This window comes from Neophocaena asiaeorientalis, unplaced genomic scaffold, assembly GCF_003031525.2.
Source record: "Neophocaena asiaeorientalis asiaeorientalis breed wild unplaced genomic scaffold, Neophocaena_asiaeorientalis_V1.1 scaffold629, whole genome shotgun sequence".
In the NCBI taxonomy this organism is placed as follows: domain Eukaryota; kingdom Metazoa; phylum Chordata; class Mammalia; order Artiodactyla; family Phocoenidae; genus Neophocaena; species Neophocaena asiaeorientalis.
The window spans coordinates 280329-303370 of record NW_020175468.1 but is presented as its reverse complement, the minus strand read 5'-3'; the positions used below and the strand labels follow the sequence as shown (position 1 = coordinate 303370).

At 42.1% G+C, this 23042-nt stretch overlaps 2 protein-coding genes and 1 pseudogene across 2 annotated transcripts; 1 reads left to right on the top strand and 2 right to left on the bottom strand.

Annotated features, from left to right (window-relative positions):
* LOC112415420 (zinc finger protein 160-like) overlaps window positions 1–9531 on the bottom strand; it is an 83993-nt pseudogene extending 74462 nt beyond the window's left edge.
* LOC112415432 (zinc finger protein 160-like) lies at window positions 1823–19785 on the bottom strand. Its single transcript, XM_024768436.1, has 4 exons — window positions 19749–19785; window positions 17340–17430; window positions 9423–9549; window positions 1823–4387 (listed from the first exon to the last, which is right to left on the bottom strand). Exons 2-4 carry the CDS (start codon window positions 17352–17354, stop codon window positions 3060–3062), a joined length of 1470 nt encoding a protein of 489 aa, XP_024624204.1. The 5' UTR covers window positions 17355–17430; window positions 19749–19785; the 3' UTR covers window positions 1823–3059.
* Window positions 14167–15392, top strand: LOC112415435 (CDKN2A-interacting protein-like). Its single transcript, XM_024768438.1, is given in 2 exon segments — window positions 14167–14602; window positions 14605–15392. Coding segments are annotated over 2 exon segments (1176 nt in total). The 5' UTR covers window positions 14167–14214.
* Window positions 19786–23042: the final 3257 nt, after the last annotated feature.

The following is a 23042-nucleotide window of genomic DNA, read 5'->3' as shown; positions in this document are numbered from 1 at the left end:
TTCTTCCACGTTGTACAGCTCCTTGGAGCACCTATTTACTAGGTGGGATGCTGCCCAATGCATGAATCATTCAATAAAGCCAATTAGACCTTTAAATTTGATTCAATTTTTGCACATCAATGGAAGTCAGAGTATGAAATTCACTGCTATGCTATTTGCACTACAGCCATCTGAATATCCTGCAACAGAGTGGAGAGAATAACTCAAGTACAATTTATAAGTTTATAACCTCCAACTTGTATGTTATTTGATCCCATATTGGGAAGAAATCGTCAACGCTGAGAACCTAATGGTGCACTCCTAGCTTGTTATAAGGTACTGAGGCAGGATAAAACTGTATTGGTAAAAGGAACATAATGCATCCAGGATTTAAAAGATTAAATTTTATTACTTAAAACAGGAGACCTATGGTACCTTCTCAATAAAACAGTAGCAAAATGTAATGGCAGCAATTAAAATGCGAATCATAAACACACACATACTCCTGGTGCTTCTGATTAAATTTTACTCTGAAGATAACTGCTCTCTTCAATATCCAAAAATTAAGACAATTTCTTTCTTGGTCAGAAATGTAGACAACACATACGCTCATGCAATGGATAAAGTGATTAAGTTTTCCTGTGCATTGTTCCTACCACATAATCAGTCCCTAATCACCTGTCACTATCCTCCCACAAAAAGCCCAGTCCCTGCACGTCCTTCCTGCTTTGTTCATGGTCAGCTGGTAGAGCATTCTGCACTATACCCACACTGGCTTATCTATGGAAGGGCACCCTGAACATAACCATGATGAGTCGTCAGTTTTACACTATTCTCTCCCCCGCCCTGTTGCTAATCCACATGGTATTCAATTTGATAATTCAGGGTCCTTGTTTTTCCAGGGAACATGGATGTGCATGAACCACGCCTAATGAAGTTGGCCCCCTCATGTTATTCTTCCCAGAGACCATCAACAAAGGCCTGTAATGAAGAGATAAAATTATCTTCTCACCAAGGCCAAGCTCTTACGGCTCGCTACACAACAGGCGAAAAAATAGAGAGACTACTTTTGTGGGCAAGGAATAGTGATGTTATTCTGAAAGCCAGCAGACCGAGAAAACGGGGGACTAGCAATGCAAAGAATCACATGTCCTGAGTTAGAAATCAGGTTCTTTATAGTAAAAGGTGAGAGAGTAAAGTCCTGGTTCAGGTCAGACTCCTGTGAAATAAAATTCAACTATTATGACAAGACAGGAATATTTAAACATTAATTCCTCTCGGCCCTTTGGCCTCCTCTCTCCTCCCACTGTGAACTGTGTATTTGCATTATGCATCAAAGCAAATCTCCCCCATCAGCAGAATACATACTCAACCATAAAGAGCAACATTCTCCTAGCATCAACAGGAAAACTCCTTAAAAGATAGCATTCCTTCTTGATCTTGTAAGGGTCACATGACCCACTGCAATGATGCTTAGATCTGGATTATGTAAACTGTCAATAATATGTCATGTGTTGTACCACTCTCTGTCTTACAAAACTTATATAACTGGGCCTTGATTTCTTTTTTTTTTTTTTTTTTTTTTTTTTGTACGCGGGCCTCTCACCGTTGTGGCCTCTTCCGTTGCGGAGCACAGGCTCCGGACGTGCAGGCTCAGCGGCCATGGCTCACGGGCCCAGCCGCTCCGCGGCATGTGGGATCTTCCCGGATCGGGGCACGAACCCGTGGCCCCTGCATCAGCAGGCGGACTCTCAACCACTGCACCACCAGGGAAGCCCACACACCATATTTTAACACATTGTGACTTGAAATGATTCTGCAGTATATAATATCTCAGGTTAACCTCAGAGAACTAAAGACTTGTTTATTCTGAGTATGCATTCTCTGATGTGTGGTCTGTTGAAAAGAGTGCTGAGAAAACTCAACAAATTCATTACATTTCTAAGAATTCCCCCAAACATGAATTTTTTTGTTAAACGCTGAGAATGCACTGATTCATGAAGAGTTTCCACGTATACACTTTATAACCTGTATGAATTCTCTCATGACACCAAACTTACTGGATGTATCCATATTTACAACATTCATAACATCTGAAATCTTGTTCTCCAACATGAATCCTGTGTTCCAGTTTTGTTCTTCAGTTACAAGCCTTAGCACGCATATTGCTTTGTGTGGCTTCTCTTAAAGATGTGTATTCTGAAGTCCAGTGCATGGGGAGGCCTGGATAAAGCCTCGATTCACATTTCCACGGCTTCTCTTCAACATGGACTCTCTGCTGCTCCCTAATATGTGAACTCAACGTAAAGGTTTTGCCACACTCATTGCATTTGGGAGTTATCGCTCCAGTATGCTGGGTAAAACATACTGTGATGTTTGGGTAAAAGCCTTGCCACACACATTACATTTGTGCGGTTTCTCTCCACGATAAATATTCTGGTATTTAAGTACGAGTAGGCAATATATTAAATTTTGACATATTCATTGCATTTTAAAGAATGAAGTATTTGATGACCCCTGAGTTTAAGGCACAACCTAAAAGCTTTGCAAAATTCAGTACATTTGTAACATGCTGTCCAGTGCAGACTACCTGATTATTGGTGGGATGTGAGCCATGAGAACAGATTTCTCACACTCATGGCACTGGTGAGGATTCTTTCCAGAATGCATTATCAAGGGCCTGACCACATTAAATACATGTATCGGGGCTCTATTCAGTATGAATATTCTCAGGAAGCCTAAGATGTGAAGATTCATTATATTTTTAAGGGCTCTCACCTGTATACATCAGCTGATGGCAAGTTAGGCCTGAAAGCACACTTAAGAACTTACCACACTCATTGCATTTCTCACAGTTCCTTCCAATACGAATTCTGTCATGGATCATAAGGTAAGCACTTTGACTAAACACTTTGAGACACTCATTGCATTTGTAATGTAACACTCCAGTATGAATTATCTGATCATAAGTGAGGCTTACACACATAAAAGCTTTGCCACACTCATGATATTTGTATAGTTTCCTTTCTACTTTGAGATTTAAAGACCTTCCCACATATAATACACTTACACAATTTCTCTCAGGTATGGATTTTCTGATGTTTAGTGAGGGTTGAGACCTCAGTGAACGCTCTTCCACACTCAAAACATTTGAAAGGTCTCTCTACCATATGTACTCTCTGATGACTTGTAAGGTGTGAATTTCGACTGAAGACCTTGCCACACTCATCACATCTGAAAGGCTTCTCTCCGGTATGAACTCTCCAATGAAGCTGAAGATGTGCTTTTTGACTAAAGGCCTTTCTACACTGGTTACATGTGTAAGGTTTCTCTCCAGTATGAATCCTCTGATGTTTTGCAAGAGTTGCCTTTTCACTGAAGACCTTGCTGCACTCATTACATTTGTAAGGTTTCTCTCCGGTATGAATTCTCTGATGAGTTGACAGGTGTGAACTGTAACTGAACAGCTTGCCACACTCATTACATTTATAAGGTTTCTCTCCAGTATGAACTCTCCGATGATCTGCAAGGTTTGATTTTCGACTAAAGACCCTGCCACATACTTCACATTTATATAATTTCTTTCCTGTATGAATTATCTTATGTCTACTGAGGTTTGAGTAGCGATTAAAGGTTTTGTCACACTCGTTACATTTGAAAGGTTTCTCCCCAGTATGAATTCTCTGATGATTTGCAAGGGCTGTTTTTTGACTGAATACCTTGCCGCACTCACTACACTTGTAAGGTTTCTTTCCCGTATGAATGCTCTCATGAACTGCAAGGTGTGACTTTGTACTAAAGCCCTTGACACATACATCACATTTATGTAATATCTCTTCTGAATAGATTAGCTGATTATTCCTGACAATTGAGCCATGACTAAAGGTTTTCCCACACTCAGTACATTTAAAATCTCTTTCCCTGTGTGTTTTCTGATCTTGTGTCAGTACTAAAGGATGCATAACGTCATTCCCATATACATTAGAAACATTAGTTTGGACACGAGGAGGAATTCTTTGAAGTGGTGAAAATGAGAAACTATTGTTGATGGACCTCTCAACTTCATTACATTCAGAAATTAACCTGTCAGTTTGAAATACCTGCAGTTTACCCTGAAAGTTTAATCCAAGCCTATTTCCAATGGGCTTGATTCCTGCATCCCTTCTACCATGTGTATCTCTTCTATCAGTGAGATTTCCATTATGGGTTATAGGTATTCCTTTGTAATTTCTTTCATCATCTCTCCAATGACACTCAAAGTCATACATATTTTTCTGGATTTCCGTGAGGTAAAAATGTTTGATTTCATGACTTTTAGATCTTCCCAAGATCACTCTTTGAAATACTTCTCCTGGATCACTGTTCCCTTTGGGTTGTAATTGCTTGACCACATGTATTGGACAGATATCTACAAGACATAAAGAGCCATAGGGATAAATTCAAAATTAACTGTTTCATGTTGAATATATGATATTACACCAAAGGTAATACTTATACCAAACACAGTTGTAAAACTTCCCAACTATGTATTTTTGTAAATTTTTTAAAATTTTGAAATTGCCCAACTATGATCTTAAAATTATTAGAAACACTAAAGCAATAGAATTGTTTACTAAAAAAAGTTATAAAATATAATTCAAATTGATTTTAGGAGACTACTTGCAAACCCGCTATGACAAAAACACTCATACAGGAAAAACGGACGTCAGCTCTCAAAAGAACGCAATTTTTCCACCATGACTCCAAAGCATGTACCAATTAACAGTAAACATACTGCTGTCTCTGAGAAAAATACATTATACTACAGAAATATTCTGCATACCTGGTGTACATAAATAAATGTTAATGAACACACAATATATTGTAATGCTAAAAAATCCAAAACAAGCTTATCTAATAATATGTCGCTGTTTAGAATTATAAAACATATATACCATAGAGAAAAAGAATTCAATAGGACAGTTTTTATGAAAACAAAACATTTTTCTAAATATCTTCTACAAAATGACATACCCATAACAGGCATTCTGCAACATTAATAAGTAAAAAAAAAACTTATAGAAATAATGAAAGACTTCAAAAAAAATTACTAGATACAACATCAACATGCAAAAACCAACTGGGTTTCTAAACATTAAAAATGAACAGGGCAGGGCTTCCCTGGTGGTGCAGTGGTTGAGAGTCCACCTGCCGATGCAGGGGACACGGGATCGTGCCCTGGTCCGGGAAGATCCCACATGCCGCGGAGCGGCTGGGCCCGTGAGCCATGGCCGCTGAGCCTGCGCGTCCGGAGCCTGTGCTCCGCAAAGGGAGAGGCCACAGCAGTGAGAGACCCGCATACCGGGAAAAAAAAAAAAAAAGAACAATCAAAGCAATTCAATTTACAATAGAATCAAAAAAGAAGAGTACTTAAACATTATAGAAGGGAAGGATCTGTAACTACTGCAAAATAAAGACTTCTGAAACATATTAGAGAAGACACAAATAAATGCAAAGATACCCCAAGTTCATGGATTTGAAGTTGATATTGTCAAGATGTCAATACTAGCCAAAGTTATCAGGATATTCAAAATAATCCCTAGTGTAATCCCAAATCCCAATACCGGTCTGCTGAAGAAACAGATGAATCAATCCTACAATTCCCGTGGAATTTCAGGACACAATGAATAGCAAAAAGAAGCTTGAAAACAAAGTCAGACAATTCACATTTCTTTATTTCAAAATTTTTCCAAAGCTACACTAATCAAAGCAGTATGGTACTGGCATAAAGACAGAGAGACCTGTGGAACACAAGAGATTGAGAAAAATACTTTCGTGTATAAGGTCAAATGATGTTCCACAAGGTTGTCAAGACCACATAATGGGGAAAGGGCAGTCTATGGAAAAGGTGTTGAGAAAACTGGATATCCACATGCAGAAGAATTTAGTTGGACCATTATTGTATTAACTCAAAATGCTTCAAAGATCTAAACCTAAGTCCCTAGTGAATAAAACTCCTATAAGCAAATTTACAAAAAGATTCTTAACATTGGATTCACCAATGATTTATCAGATATAACAGCAAAAGCTCAGGCCAACAAACTAAAAACAGATAAATTGGACTACATCATAACTATCAACTATTGTGCACTAAACCATACTCAGCAGAGTGAAAAAACAATGTATGGTATAATACAAAATATTTGTAAATCATATATTCAATAATAGCGTAACATCAAGAATATTTATTTAATAAATAATTTTGTTGTTTTTTTTTTTTTTTTAAAAAGAAAGACCCCAAAATTCCAACTATAGTTTGTGACAAGGAGAGACGCTCCATTGCCAAATAGCTGGAAGCTATCCTGCCATTTTCCAGTGATGTAGTGACATTCAGAGCCGAAGTATGTTGCAGAGAAAATAAGATTTGTGCTACTTCCGACTTGACAACTGACACCCTATATTCTCCAGTTAGAATCTGTTCTCAACCAAAAATAATATATTTTTCTTTGATAAGTGATCTTGGGACTTCGCTTGTGGCACAGTGGTTAAGAATCCACCTGCCAATGTGGGGGACACCAGTTCGAGCCCTGGTCCGGGAACTAAGATCCCACATGCCGCGGAGCAACTAAGCCCATGCGCCACAACTACTGAAGCCCGCATGCCTAGAGCCCGTGCTCTGCAACAAGAGAAGCCACTGCAATGAGAAGCCTGCGCGAAGCCTGCGCAAAGCCTGCACACCGCAATGAAGAGTAGCCCCCTCTCACCACAACTAGAAAAAGCCCGTGCACAGCAACAAAGACCCAACGCAGCCAAAAATAAATGAATTAAAAAAAAACAAGACTACATAAAGAACTCTGAAAGGAACTGATCACCTATTCCACCATGGGGTGGGGGGCTTTCTAAACCAACCATCCCACATATTGCAAATAAAAAACAAAAACGAAGAGAAACAAAAAACAAAAACCTAATGATAAAAATAAAAGACAGTCATTTATAATGCATAAAAATATACAAAATGAAAGTTGCAGTGCCTTGAACAAAACAAATGATGGTTTATCACTGAAGGTATCACTCTACTTCATAAGGTCTCTCATTAAGTTGCTTCAAAATTATGTGTGAAGGCAGAAAGAACAACGGCACACAGGTGATGGAACATGTGGCATGGCACAGACAACAGTTTAGTCAACAGCCTCACAAATATGAGTATGTGAACTTGGACAATACTGTTGTTCGGAGAAACCGCTACACCACTTACTGAGGCTCAAAGGGGATGGACATTAGTACATGTGAACAACATTGTCACAGTGCCCTTCACACAGCCTTTCGTGACATTGGTCAAAGCCAGAAAAAGAAACTGGAAAGACTTATAGGTCAAGGTCTTCAGACACTTTCTGTCTTGTATCTCAGAACATGCTGACCACTCTACTAAGTAGCTTCAAGCGGTGGTTTTGTATGTAACAGGAAAATATTACAGCATATGAGGGCAAGTATTCTCCTTCAAAAATTTTCTGTTACCCAGTAAACCCACTCTACATAGAGTCCACTAGAAGCTGCCCATTAAACAGAGGTGGATCACCACAGCAAAGAAACTGGATACAATTTCAGACTCTAGGACTACATACTTCAAAATCAAGTTTAAGAGGAAAACTTATACAAACTAAGGAGAAAGTAAAGTCAGGAAGAGTCTACATTCCCAGACTTGATAGGGCAGTACAGGAGCAAAAAGAGACAAGATATGGGAGTTGGATATTATAAGATCTTGAGATGGGACCATTTGCTCGACCCAGGGATGCCAAGCTAAGAGCCTGAAAGATTCATCTATGTTCCCCTTGCTGGATTTAGGATCAAAAAGAGGATCTCTCTGTCCACTGTCCTTACAGTTTTCCTAAGTAACAATCACAGAAGATCAAATGCACCTGGCTATTCCACATGCCCCTGAAATGTGTGGCAAAAGCAGAAAAGAAGAAATGGCTGACAGATCTAAACAGGAAGACAGGGACTGAGACAGCTCCATACACGTTCTGAGGTGCCAGATAAAATCAAATAGCAGGGACTTCCCTGGTGGCACGGTGGTTAAGAATCCGCCTGCCAATGCAGGGGACACATGTTCGAGCCCTGGGCCAGGAAGATCCCACATGCCACGGAGCAACTAAGCCCGTGCGCCACAACTACTGAGCCCACGTGCCACAGCTACTGAAGCCCATGCGCCTAGAGCCCGTGCTCCCTAACAAGAGAAGCCACCGCAGTGAGAAGCCCACGCACCACAACAGAGTAGCCCCCGCTTGCCACAACTAGAGAAAGCCCACGCACAGCGACAAAGACCCAACACGCAGCCAAAAATTAAATAATAAAAATAATTAAATTTTTTTTAATTAATAAAAATTAAATAGCAGCCGGTATTTTCCATCTTCTGATTATATCTTCCAAATACAACAGACATGAAACCAGGACAGGGTCAGGGGTTAGACACTAGAGGCATCAGCTTTGATCTATATGGACTAAAAACTGAGCATCCAATAGAATCAAGTCCATAAGGAGAGAAGAGGGGGGCTAGACAAGGCAATAACACAGCCCGCCTCATGCTCCTCAAAGTCAAGCAACAACCAGTTCCCAGCAGCCAGACGATGAGTGTTGTGGATCTTGATAAAGACCTTGCCTTTGCCTCTATAGGAGCTGCAGCACCACTGGAGGGTGAAAGAATACATTTTACATTTGGAAGGATAGAGTGGTAACTCGAGCAGAAGGAAAGTCTCCTCTGAGAGTTTAATAAAGAAACTTTGGTTTTCCCAAAGAACGCTCCACCATGAGAAGCGTTTCCCAAACACTATTAATGTTGTGGCTTCCTCTCTGCCCTGAGATCCCACCTGTGTTCACACTTTTGATACATTCCTACCCATTTGGTTTTTTTGCTATTTTCACACCACTCACCAGAGTCCTGGGCTCTTCCTCTTGCTCCAAAAACGGAGATAATGTTCAGATCAGAAAAAGAAATTTCTGCTTATCAGAACAAAGAAATGTAAATTGGTGTGGTTTTTCCAAAACCACAACTCTTTGTTCAGCTGAGGAATGAGGACATTACAGGTGGGTCAGGAAAAATATTTCACAAATTCATCCACCTCCTCCTTCTAAATGCATTGGGAACAGTGTAACACATATATCTAACACTCTTCCAAGAAAGAGTCAGTCAAAGCCACAGGGCAGAAGACAAGAAACTGGATATCTTTTAAAAGTCTGCCATTGAGCTTTATACATAATTACGCTCTTGAACAACCCCTAATGTAGTAACATGAAATGGGCAGATCATCTGAAGAAAGGGTCAGTTTAAACCCGTGATGCCACATCATGTCTGTGTCAACAGGGCTTTCAGATCACATGAAGAAAACAGGGCCTCCCAAGAAGCACACAGGGAAAAATGCAAAACACCCACGGGGAGATTCCAACTTCTAGAGGGAAGTTATCCTCACCCACAGAGATCAGGTTCCTGTAGGTCTCCAACATCACGTCCCTGTACAAGGCCCTCTGAGCAGGGTCCAGGCATTCCCACTCCTCCTGAGAGAATTCAATGACCACATCCTTGAAGGTCAACCATTCCTGAAATGAAAATACATTTCAACAACGGGTCATGAGAAAAGTTATCTTCATACAAAATGGAAAGATGAGAGAGGGGTAAGGATCGATTTGGTTCAAGTATATGTTCTGGAAGATCTGTGTTAAGGTATTTGGAGCAAATACTGTGTCCCTTATTTTAAATTCTTATGCTTTTTCATAAGAGATTATCATATCATCCAATAAATATGGATTTGTCATCTTTGTGGAGAATCCATAAAACATATATAAATAATACTAAACAACAGGTTGTCTATGCAGAAGTGTCAGATCTATGTTCTAAACACTGAGTGATATTCAATATTTAAATAAGTTACACTATGAGTGGCAGCTTCAGAGATGACAAAGTCCACAATGGCTTTAAAGAAAACTCAAAATCTTCAATTATGATAATGATAGAAACAGCAATGACTAAAAGTCTTTAAATACTTCCTATAGACAAAACATTACTCAAAATAAGTACTTTACAAGCATGAACTTCTTATCAATATAACAGCTCATTCGAGAAAGATATGTTCCCATCTTACAGAGCAGAACACTGTGTCAGAGACACAAAGAGAAACTCGAACCAAGTCAAGAAGCTAAGCAATGACACAGCAAGCACCTGAACTCACCTGGAATTGAAGCTTAAAAATCAGTTAAGTAAAGGAGAGCATTAAAAGTTCACTGACACTTTGTTATAAAGCAGAAACTAACACACCACTGTAAAGCAATTATACTCCAATAAAGATGTTTAAAAAAAAAGAGTACATTGACAGAGGGATCCCTGAGAAAAGCTTGAAAGACATTCAAGGTGAATGACATGGAATAGCATGAAAGGTCATTATAGATGTGGGCACACAAGCACATGCACATACATCGTTAGTAATCTTACTACTATTTAAACCATTAACATGATGGTATAGAAAAAATTCAAGGCCACGGAATATATATATTTTATACCTTGGTTAGGGCATTTATTACTTTTACTTTGGATTGCAGACACTTGCTTATGTATATGTACCTTAAATCATTAAAACAAGGATTCAAATTTGTTTCATCTCTTCATGTCTTCTATTACTTAAATATGTCTTTTTTTTATTAGTTATCCATTTTATACATATTAGTGTATATATATCAATCCCAATCACCCAATTCATCCCACCACCAAGGCCACGGAATATATTGAAGATATAATTTCAACTGCAAAAAGATATGTACTTTTGAAATCATGTCTTTTATCTAAATGAATGGCTTGCACATCCATGGCACCCATCACACACGTCAACACAAAATCAACTGGAACGAGAAGACTTATCTCTTTACATATTTCAGGACAATTTTTTTTATCATCGATTTTTTTGTTTTCCACTAATAAAACATTGACACAAAATTAGAGAAGTTTAGTGTTATACACTATTTTCACAGATTAAGAAAATTATCACAGTGGTAAAGTTAAAAACTTCTTGGAGAATTAAAAATCATGACCAAAAAAGCGTATGGAAAAAATATATTGTTATTAAGCAAGAACATTTCACCGAACGTCATGAAAAGTAAACACCTGATACGTATCCTCTGTAATTACAGGGAAATGAAGGGGGCTGGCCAGGGCACCAACCTTTCACCACTGCTCAGTGTGCCTGAGCAGGGACCACTAGAGGAAGTAACAGGAGGAGAAAAGGAAGACCAAGTGTAAGAGATACAGAGAGAGTGTGTCAGACAGTTGGAAATGTGAACATTCACACATCAAATGAGACGGAAAAGCTAAAGGTGAAGGAAAGGAAAAAGATATTCCATGCTAAAGAGAGCAGGGCTGAGTATATTATATCACACAAAACAAAGGCAAAAACTGACAGAAGGCACAAAGGATATTATACAATCTTAAACGAGTCAATTCACTAAGAAGATATAACAGTTATATACATTAGAGCTTCCCCCCCAAATGAAGCAAACGTTAACAGAAATCAAGAGGAAAACAGGGACTTCCCTGATGGCGCAGTGGTTAAGAATCCGCCTGCCAATGCAGGGGACACGGGTTTGAGCCCTGGTCCGGGAAGATCCCACATGCCGCAGAGCAACTAAGCCCGTGTGCCACAACTACTGAGCCTGTGCTCTAGAGCCTGCAAGCCACAACTACTGAGCCCGTGTGCCACAACTGAAGCCCGCATGCCTAGAGCCCATGCTCCGCAACAAGAGAAGCCACCGCAGTGAGAAGCCCACGCACCGCAACGAAGAGTAGCCCCTGCTTGACGCAACTAGAGAAATCCCACATGCAGCAACGAAAACCCAACGCAGCCAAAATTAATTAATTAATTTTAAAAAAAGGGGGGAACAGCAGCACAGTTAACAATATGACGCTTCAATACCCCCATTTTACTTGAAGGCTATAATAAAAGAGAAATCTACACGGCTACATGGTTACAACAGAAAGAGAAAAGATCTCCACTCAAGAATTTTTTACATCTCAATGAAGCAGAAAGAGAACAAACTGAATCCAACTTTGGGAGAACAAAAGAGTTAAATAAGAAAGATTCAGGGCTTCCCTGGTGGCACAGTGGTTGAGAGTCCGCCTGCCGATGCAGGGGACACGGGTTCGTGCCCCCATCCGGGAGGATCCCACATGCCACGGAGCGGCTGGGCCCATGGGCCATGGCCGCTAAGCCTGCGCGTCCAGAGCCTGTGCTCCGCAACGGGAGAGGCCACAATGGTGAGAGGCCTGTGTACCGCAAAAAAAAAAGGAAGATTCAGATCCTGAAAACCCACTCCTAGGCATATATCTGGAGAAAACCATAATTCGAAAAGATACATGCACCCCAATATTCACTGCAGCACTATTTACAATACCCAAGACATGTAAGCAACCTAAATGTCCACTAACAGATGAATGGATAAAGAAGATGTGGTGTATGTATGTGTGTGTATGTGTGTATATATATATATATATATATATACACACACACACACACACACACACACACACACACACATATATATACACATACACAATGGAATATTACTCAGCCATAAAAACAAATGAAATAATGCCATTTGCAGCAAAATGGATGGAACTAGAGACTATCATACTAAGTGAAGTAAGCCAGACAGAGAAAGACAAATATATCACTTACATGTGAAACTGAAGGAAAGAAGATACAATTGAACTTACATATGAAACAGAAATAGACCCACAGACATAGTAAAGAAAGTTAGGGGTGACCAAAGCAGAAGGGAGGGGTATAAATTAGGATTTGGTATTAATATATACACACTATTTTGTATAAAACAGATAAGCAACAAGGACCTACTATATAGCACAGGGAACCATACTCAGTATTTTGTAATAACCTATAAGGGGAAAGGACCTGAAAAAGAATAGATATAAAATTGAGTCATTTTGTTGTACACCCAAAACTAACCAAACACTGTAAACCAACAATACTTCATATAGGGATATATGTGTATGTATAGCTGATTCACTTTGTTATAAGGCAGAAACTAACACACCATTGTAAAGCAATTATACTCCAATAAAGATGTTAAAAAAAATACTTCAGTAAAAAATTGCTAAGTAGTTCGACATCACTAATTATTAAAGAAATGCAAATCAAAACTACAATGAGCTATCACCTCACACCAGTCAAAATGGCTACCATCAAAAAGTCCACAAACAGGGCTTCCCTGGTGGCACAGTGGTTGAGAGTCCGCCTGCTGATGCAGGGGACACGGGTTCGTGCCCCGGTCCAGGAAGATCCCACATGCCGCAGAGCGGCTGGGCCCGTGAGCCATGGCCGCTGAGCCTGCGCGTCCAGAGCCTGTGCTCCGCAACAGGAGAGGCCACAACAGTGAGAGGCCCGCGTACCGCAAAAGAAAAAACAAAAAAAACCCCACAAACAATAAATGCTGGAGAGGGTGTGGAGAGAAGGGGACATTCCTGAACTGCTGGTGGGAATGTAAATTGGTAGAGCCACTATGGAGAAGACTATGGAGGTCCCTTATGGAGGTCCCTTAAAAAAAAACAAAAATAGAGCTATCATATGACACTGCAATCCCACTCCTGGGTATATATCCAGAGAAATACATGGTCCGAAAGGATACATGCACCCCAGTGTTCACTGAAGCACTGTTTACAAGAGCCAAGGCATGGAAGCAACCTAAATATCAACAGAATAATGGATAAAGAAGATGTGGTACGGGGCTTCCCTGGTGGTGCAATGGTTAAGAATCCACCTGCCAATGCAGGGGACACAGGTTCGAGCCCTGGTCCGGGAAGATCCCACATGCCACGGGGCAACTAAGCCCATGCGCCACAACTACTGAGCTCACATGCCACAACTACTGAAGCCCATGCACCTAGAGCCCATGCTCCGCAACAAGAGAAGGCACCGCAATGAGAAGCCCACGCACTGCAATGAAGAGTAGTCCCCACTCACCGCCAACTAGAGAAAGCCCGCGTGCAGCAACAAAGACCCAAGGTAGCCAAAAATAAATAATAAAATTAAATTAAAGAAGATGTGGTACATATATACAATGGAATATTACTCAGCCATTAAAAAGAATGAATTAATGCCATTTGCAGCAACATGGATAGACCCAGAGATTGTCATACTGAAGTAAGTCAGACACAGAAAGAAATATCGTATGATATCACTTATATGCGGAACCTAAAAAGAAATGATACGGAGCTCTGGTACCCTGAGTCAGAACAGCTCCACAAGTGATGGAGAGCAATCTGTTTCCAGCCAAAGCAGCAGCAGTATTCCCTCTCAGGTAACAACGGTAGGGTCTGGCAAAATTTCTGAACCAGAAGCTCCAGATAAACATGATTCAGCGTCCTTTGTTTCTTTGTTGTTGAAATCCAGTGTGAATAGTCATGTGACCCAATCTACTGATTCCAGAGAACAAAGTGGATCCCCGAAAAAGAGTGCTTTGGAAGGCTCTTCAGTCTCAGCCTCTCAAAGCATCTCAGAGATTGAGGTGTCCTTGTTGGGCTCCTCAGGAAGCTCAGACGTAGAGTTGCCACTGTTGTCTTCTAAACCTAGTTCAGAGACAGCTTCAAGAGGTTAACTTCCAGAACTAGTTCAGAGGCAAGTGTTTTGTCATCCGTTTCTAAAATCAGTTCCTCATCAGGCACATCTTTACTAACCCCCAAGAGCATCACCTCAGCAAACACGATGCTGACTTCCAAAAGCACTTCGCAGGTAGCTGCATCACTGTTAGCTCCCAAGAGCAGCTCCCGGACCAGTGGCGCTCTGGTTTCCAAAAGCACTTCCATAGCAAGTGTGTCCCAGCTGGCTTCTAAGAGTAGCTCTCAGAGCAGCACGTCACAGCTGCCTTCTCAAAGTACTGCGCAGGCAAGCGAGAGTTCTGTCAGATTCTCTTGTTGCACGTTAACCAATGAAGATGTGAAACCGAAGCAGCCTTCTGTCAACAGACTGTACAAAATGGTGGCATGGAAGTTGGTGGCCGTTGGTGACTTCAGTCCCAGCATGAATCATGGAGAGCTCCTAAACGCAGCTATCAAGGCTCTGAAAGCAACATTGGATGTGTCTCTTGTCCCACTAATAGAACTTGCAGATCTGCCTCAAAATAAGAGCTCTCAAGAAAGTATTGTTTGTGAATTGAGATGTAAGCCTGTGTATTTGGGCACTGGCTGTGGAAAAAGCAAAGAAAACGCAAAAGCAGTTGCATCAAGAGAAGCCTGGAAGTTATTTCTCAAGAAAAAGATGGTGGTAAAAATATGTAAAAGGAAACACAGAGGCAGTGAAACAGAAGACTTAGTACTCCTCAATGAAGAGTCAAGGCCTGTAAACTTACCTCCAGCATTAAAACATCCTCAAGAATTACTATAATACGTCCAAAATATCACTGCGTACAATATCTGGTATTTGAAGAGAAAAACTTGCTTACTTTTGTATAATATGAAACACAGGCTTTCACAAATGTATTGCTTTTTTCCAGTTTTGCAGAAAATCTACATTCTAGTTCTCTTCACACAGTGGAAGTTGTAAATAACTTGTGAATGACAGTATACATTAAAAGGTTTATGCATTAACAGCATACCAATATGCTGTTTTATTTGCTGAAGAAAATACTGTCTTCTATTTTTAATGACACATTAGGTACAATGTGTAGTTCTGTAGTCTTAATTTTTGTACTACTTCGAATTTGGTGAAAATGTATTGTCTACCATGCTTTATTTTTCTAGCTGAATAATCCTTCACATCAAAGGAGACCATAGTATGTGAATGTCTGAAAGTCTGTGAAGCTTAAGGTTTTAAGAATGTTGCCCATAATGCTGAACATGTCTGTTACAGAATAAAAGAGAAAATAGTTGCCTCAGACTAAAAAAAAAAAAGCAATCCAAAGATACAAATAAATCTATACTCATGGACTGGAAGTCTCAAAAACTCTTGAAATGTCCAAACAAACTACCCAAACTGTTCTGCATATTCAATGCAGCCATTCTCAAAATTACAATGGCAATTTTTGCAGAAATAGAAAAAACACAGGCCAGACATCACAGAAACTCAAGGGATCGCAAATTGCCAAAACACTCTTGAATAAGAAGAAAGATGGAGGCCACCCTTTAATTTTCAAAACATATTATAAAGTAATCAAGATGGTGTGATACTGGCATAAACACAGATATATAAACCAATGGAATAGAAGAGAACGCTCAGAAATGATCCTTTGTATATATTTAAAATCTACTGATACTAAGACTACACAGTGGAAAAAAGACAGCTACCATTAACAAATGGTGCTGGGAGGGCTTCCCTGGTGGCACAGTGGTTAAGAACCTGCCTGCCAATGCAGGGGACATGGGTTTGAGCCCTGGTCCAGGAAGATCCCACATGCTGCAGAGCAACTAGAGCCCACGAGCCACAACTACTGAGCTGGCGAGCCACATGCCTAGAGCCCATGCTCCACAACAACAGAAGCCCACGCACCGCAACAAAGAGTAGCCCCCACTTGCCACAACTAGGGAGAAGCCTGCGTGCAGCAAAGAAGACCCAATGCAACCAAAAATAAATAAATAAATAAAATAAATTTATAGCAAAACAAAACAAATGGTGCTGGGAAACTGGATACCTGGATGTGATAAACAATGAAGAGGAAACCTTACCTTCATCAAACGTAAAAATTTCTCTGTGCCAAAGAACAAAACCAGCACAGTGAAAATACAAAATCTGAAGAATGAATGTGATGAAAGTGATTTAAGGAATTTCCACCTCTCAGACATTTAGACTGATTTCATAGTTTGAAATAGATGATGGAATAAAACACCCTCTATCACTGATGTCTGGTTCTGAATTTTTCATTCTGTTCCCAATCATTAAGATTCTGAAGTCAGTGACTCACTCATTTAGCTTAATTGCCTTAGAAAAAGTCAGAACAAACTTCCCCTTGTTGGTCTACTCCCAGATTTTACCAGGTATTGTGCACCTAATAACTGACTTTCATGTGCAGTTTCTTTATCCTGGTTTACAGAGAGCAGACAGTCCATCCAGATGGGGCCCTAAACAATCCCTCCCACCCAAGAGCACTGACGCTCTGCCTGAATCTGTGGGTGTGAAGCCCTGCCCAGCACTGCACCCAGTGGAGGCTTTTCACAAGTTCCAGGTCACTGGGTCATGGGGAGATGGGATCTAAGTGGAGATGACAGGCCCTGAGGGAAGGACTCGGGTGAGTGTGAATGTACAGGTGTCAGGCAGGATACTTCAGAGATTAGCGAGTCCAAAGAAAGGCATTTCAGGAAGGACAGACAGAAGAAACAACTGAGAATATGACTTTACCTGAGAAAGAGCCATTTCTGACTCCTTTTCTTTCCTCTCCCTCCTCTTCAGGGCTTCTTCCTCAGACAACGTTGAGTCTTTAGAGGTTGACCTTGAAAGTTGAAAACAGGCTGTTTAATGCTTGGAATCGACACAACCCCTTCCTGACTCACCACCACACACACAGGGAAGCCCTCAGCATGTGGAACAGACGGTCCTCTGCTACCCACTGTCCCAGGAGGGGCTCAGGACAGTAAACTTGTAAAAGACCAACAGGTGAGTTTTCCCACCCTTTCTTCAGATCTCGCTCCCCTCCTGGTGAGGCCCTCACGTACCCAGCAGCAGCGGGCACCTCAGCTGGACCCAACAATCCCCTTCGGGGCACAGACCAGCCCTGATCCATCCCCACACAGAGCAGAGCCCTCACCCTCAGCCCAGATCTCAGCCCTCAGGAACGGGGGGACCTGGAGCCATGATGCTCAATGCTGGATCCAAATTAGAATTAATTGGGGGCACTTTCAATATTATTGAGCTTTGGCCTCACACCGACGATCTGAAGAAGAATCCCTCATTAGAGAGTACAAAACATGTATATGCAAAATGCCTCATCGATCTAATATGAAGCCTGGGTTGAGCACCACTCAGCAGTGGCAAGGCCAGCACAGCCCTCACTTTCTTTTTCTTTCCCAGCTTAACTGAGGTAGGATTGATGAGTAACAATCGTGTACATGTGAGGCATATAACGTGATTATTTGATAGATGTATATTCACTGTGTAATAATTATCACAATAAAGTAGTTTACACTTCCATCAACTTACAATTACCCTTTTATTTCTGTGTAGTGAGAACACTTGAGTGTTACGCTCAGAGCAAACTCCAAGTATACAGAAACACAGTGTGATTAACTATAGTCTGCATGCTGTACATTAGATATACATGTGGTACCTTTTCATCTTACAACTGAACGTTTGTAACCTCTGACCAACATCTCCCCATTTACCCCACCATCCAACCCCTCCTAATACCCTTTATACTCTATGACCCTATGAGTAAGACATTTCTACTTTCCACCTATAATATGTCTTTTTCTGTCATAATAATGTCATAATTTACGGCTGAAATAAATTTTCTGTATCCATTCATTTGTCAGACATTTTAGTTCTTTCTACATCTTGGCTGTTGTGAATACAGTAATGTTCATTGCAGTGCAAATATTTCCCTCGCTATAATGATTTCATTTCCCTTGGATATCTAGCCAGAGGTGGATAACATAAGCAGATAAACTTTAAATGTTTTACATTCTAAAGCAACAAATTAAAATATCACAACTTAATCACCCATATCCAAAGAACTCACCCCCCATCTGTATCCAGTTTCCCCCTCTACCTGACTACTATCTGTTTCTATTTCATTCTTTATCTGTCTCCCTATTTCTTTGTTCCCCTCTACTCTCCTGCTGTCTGCCCTCCTATTTATTTTATCACACCTGTCCTGCCCCACTACTCTGCAACTCGTTCCCCCTCTTGTTGCTCTTTACGCCCAACTTTTCTGATTGTCCTAAATATCCATATATTTCTGCCTCTTTCTTCCTCCATCTCCGCTCCCTCTCTGCCCTCCAGATTACATTCCTTCTATTCCAGTTACACTCCCACTCTATGGCACCCCAGACGGCTATGCTTCCTTCCTGCTCTGTCTTCCTCTGCTCTTCTAGTCAACACCTGTCCTCTGTGTCTCTCCCACGACCACGATGCTCCGAAGGTCTTACTTCTAACTCTTTTATCCTCTCCCCCCACTCTCTGTGAAGTGCTCTCACCACTGCTGTCCCTCCTGCTACAGCTGACGCAGGGCCCCTGTCCCCATGTTGCTCTCCAAACCCAGGAGATCACACTCCTTTACTCACTTCTCTATTTTATCCACCCGCTACTTTAAGAGCTAAATCTGTTTCATTTTACTATCCCTTTGAGAACAATTTCCAGCGAGATGGACTTGTGACGGAAGAATACTGGGTGTCACACGGTTGGCCCTGGTCACCTCCCCCTACACAGGGTGAGCGGAAGAGCTGACTAGAAGAGGAGGCTTGCGGAGCACAAGGACCGGCCTGAGGAGACGCGAGGACAGAAGCGCTGGGAGGGAGGGAGAGGGTCTCCGGAGGGGGGCGGGGTCTCCAGAATCCCGGGACCCGGGAGAGGACGCGGCCTGTCCGGGAGCGCGGCGGCCGGCGCTGCCCTCTGGGGCGGGGGAGAGAGCGAAGCTGCGGGAGCGCGAATCCACCTCGCAGAAGGGGACTTTACAAGGGGCAGGCGGAAGTAATAAAGGATTGTAAGCAGGAAAATGTCGCGAAAGGCGGTGTCTCAGTGGACCGAAGGCCGAAAAGCAAAGGGCAAGGACCCTCACAGCGATTTCAAACCCAAAGGAAATTAATACTCGACCTGTAACGGCGACTTCTGGATTTACTTGGGGCGGACGGCGGGCGCTGGGCTATTACGCCCGCAGAACCTCGGAAACCCTAAAGATGGAGTAAGGGGGACCGCGCAGCACAGACTTAACACTAGAGGTTAAAACTTAAGCTCCGCTATGCGACCTTCACTCTCAGGTCTCCGCTTCCGCTTCCGTAAGAAACTGCGCACGCAGCGCGTACTTCAGAGGCGAGGCTTCTAGGCGGGACTTGGGCGGAGCGCTGAAGGTGAGAGGCGGGGCGAGGAGAGTCCAGGTCTGAGCCCGAGAGCCCGAAAGGCGGGACAGGGGGTGGGGGGGGCAGTCAGGGAATGGTGCTTCCCAGTACTTTGAAACCCTTAAGTTACTGGCTGTTACAGTTTTCAGGTAAAAGCTTACAGCTTTGGGGACCAGTTATGTTGGAAACTAGGATGTTTCCTCCTAACAAGTAGAAAATGATTTTAATAAAAAATTGTTTTTGCTAGCATGTTGCTCACAAGTCCTGCTTCTGAGACTCAAGCAATTCAGTAGTTGGTAACTTGGGTCTCCAAGTGGTAGCTGTGGGGCAGTCATTGGATGTGGAACATTTCCTGCAATTAGTATTAATTTAAGCAGTTTAAGAAAACAAGAGCTTGACTTGTCTCTGTATTACAAACTAGAATAAAAAATACAAAACTCTGGGACTTCCCTGCTGGCGCAGTGGTTAAGAATTCGCCTGCCAATGCAGGGGACACGGGTTCGAGCCCTGGTCCAGGAAGATCCCACATGCCACAGAGCAACTAAGCCCATGCACCACAACTACTGAGCCTGCGCTCTAGAGCCCACAGGCTGCAACTACTGAAGCCCACATGCCACAACTACTGAAGCCCACGCTCCTAGAGCCTACGTGCTGCAACTACTGAACCCCACATGCCACAACTACTGAAGCCCACGCTTCTACAGCCTGTGCTCTGCAGCAAGAGAAGCCAACCACAATGAGAAGCCCACACACCACAATAACTCACCGCAACTAGAGGAAGCCTGCGCGCAGCAAGAAGACCCAACGCAGCCAAAAATTAATAAATAAATAAATAATAAATAAATGCAAAACTCTCCCTGGGAAGAATGGGCCATTTCATACTGACACCCTGCAGAACAACTTGTCCTTTCTGTTTCTTATTCAGCCAGGAGGCCAACTCAACACTGCTCAGTTCCGGAGACTCAGGGACAAAACCCAGGGTCTGGATTTCCCTGGTGGCGCAGTGGTTGAGAGTCCACCTGCCAATGCAGGGGATACGGGTTCGTGCCCCGGTCTGGTAAGATCCCACATGCCGCGGAGCGGCTGGACCCGTGAGCCATGGCCGCTGAGCCTGTGGTCTGCAACAGGAGAGGCCGCAGGGGTGAGAGGCCCGCGTACCAAAAAAAAAAAAAAAGAAAAATGAGGACTAAGGTATGTGATAACTTCTGTCAGTAATGATTACTCTTTTTTTAAAAAATTTTTTTTTAATTTTTAAATTAAAATCATTTTTACTAACCATTGCTTTAAAAAGAGCAATACATTTTTAAAAACTGATATAAATTACACTGTTCTTTTGTTACTGAGTCTAAGCCCCTACTGCTCGCCACATGACAGGCCAATGATCAAAAGACGAGTCATTGGGACAAGGAGTAACGACTTTATTCAGAAAGCCAGCAAACCAAGAAGATGGTGGGCTCATGCCCCCAAAGAACCATCTTGCCTGAGTTACAATTCAGGCTCCTTTTATACTAAAAGGGGAGGCAGTAAAGTCAAACACTTCCTGGTTCCCATCCGCCTCCAGAAGGGGTTGTGTCAATTTCTTCCTCCCTGCAGTCATTCACAGGTGGGCCTGGTCAGGAGGTTTCCTTTGAGCTAAACAAAGGTATTTTAGCTTAAGGCTCATGACCTGGGAGGCAGGGTTCCCAGAGATGGGCCATTATGTATAATTTAAGCTTCTAGGCAACACCCCTTCAGTGATGAACTTGTAATAGAACACAAAGTGTTCTTCCCTATTACAATTCCCCATTGTCAATTTCCATCCCACAATCTTGTGGGAAAAGGAATGAAGACCCTTCTGCTGAACAGAAGTGAGGAATATTCCTTAGAATCTTTAGTTAGTCCTTTTTATCTACAACTATTTAAACCTGATGAAACCTCTTAGCAGTTTCTTGTCTAATTCGTAACTGAACTTGGGGTTTTGGTTCCAGTTCAATACATATACTAAATTCCGGTGCTATGTCTTTGGACACAATTAAACAAATCGGTTGCCCCTTCTCCGATGGGCAATGGAGATGGAATTCCCATCTACTTCGGTTGGATGGGCAGACCTGTTGGAGGTAAACTCATGAATAAATAGAGCCCAACGTTTTAATGTGATTGGCCACCGCTAGGTCTTTAGCATTTATAGATTCTCCTGCCTGGGCACACACCTGCAATGGCCTGCCATACAGTATTCTAAAGCGGCTTAATTTAAGCCTGTTTCTGGGAGCCACTGATCCATAGCAGAGCAACTGGCAAGGCCTCATCCCAAATTCAGTGTCTCTTGACATGTTTTAGCGATGTTCCTTTTTAATGTATGATTCATTTTCTTAGTTTTTCCTGTTGATTATGGTCTCCAGGATGAATGCAGTTTTAATGCCTTCTTCCAAATCCGGGGATAATATCCCTTAGAAGGGCTTTAACCACTTCAGAGATTTTCTGTCCATGAGATATGCTTCCACCCATCCTGAAAAAGTGTCCACACAAACACTAGCAGGTTATCTGAAACTTCTTGCAGTTCAAGGCATTTGAGGACAGCCTGTTTTTCAGTCCTGGGTTGGGCAGTTTCCTCTGTGTTGAGTCCCCATCTGTGGAGGTCTGACAGCAGTCTTTGGGTTATTTTTAAGACCTTGCGGGAAAGAGCTTTGTCTCCTTTCCAGGGATTTTCATGAGCCCCATCTGTAGGCTTAAATTAAAGCATGTTCTGGTGGGACTCCGATGTCAAGCTATTCTGGTGGAAAAACTTCAGGGTGAGGTCTATCAGAAAGTTAATCAGGGCTCCCCTGGTGGCACAGTGGTTGAGAATCTGCCTGCCAATGCTAGGGGACACGGGTTCGAGCCCTGGTCTGGGAAAATCCCACATGCCGCAGAGCAACTAGGCCCGTGAGCCACAGCTACTGAGCCTGTGCCTCTGGAACGTGTGCTCCGCAACAAGAGAGGCCACGATAGTGAGAGGCCCGCACACCGCAATGAAGACTGGCCCCCACTTGCCGCAACTAGAGAAAGCCCTCGCACAGAAAGAAACGAAGACCCA

Bases quoted from the DNA above. Each gene is read 5' to 3' on its own strand.
- LOC112415432 (XM_024768436.1), bottom strand. The intron at 4,388-9,422 runs GTGAGGATAACT...TATGTCTTGTAG, and splicing joins CAGGAACCTGATCTCTGTGG to ATATCTGTCCAATACATGTG.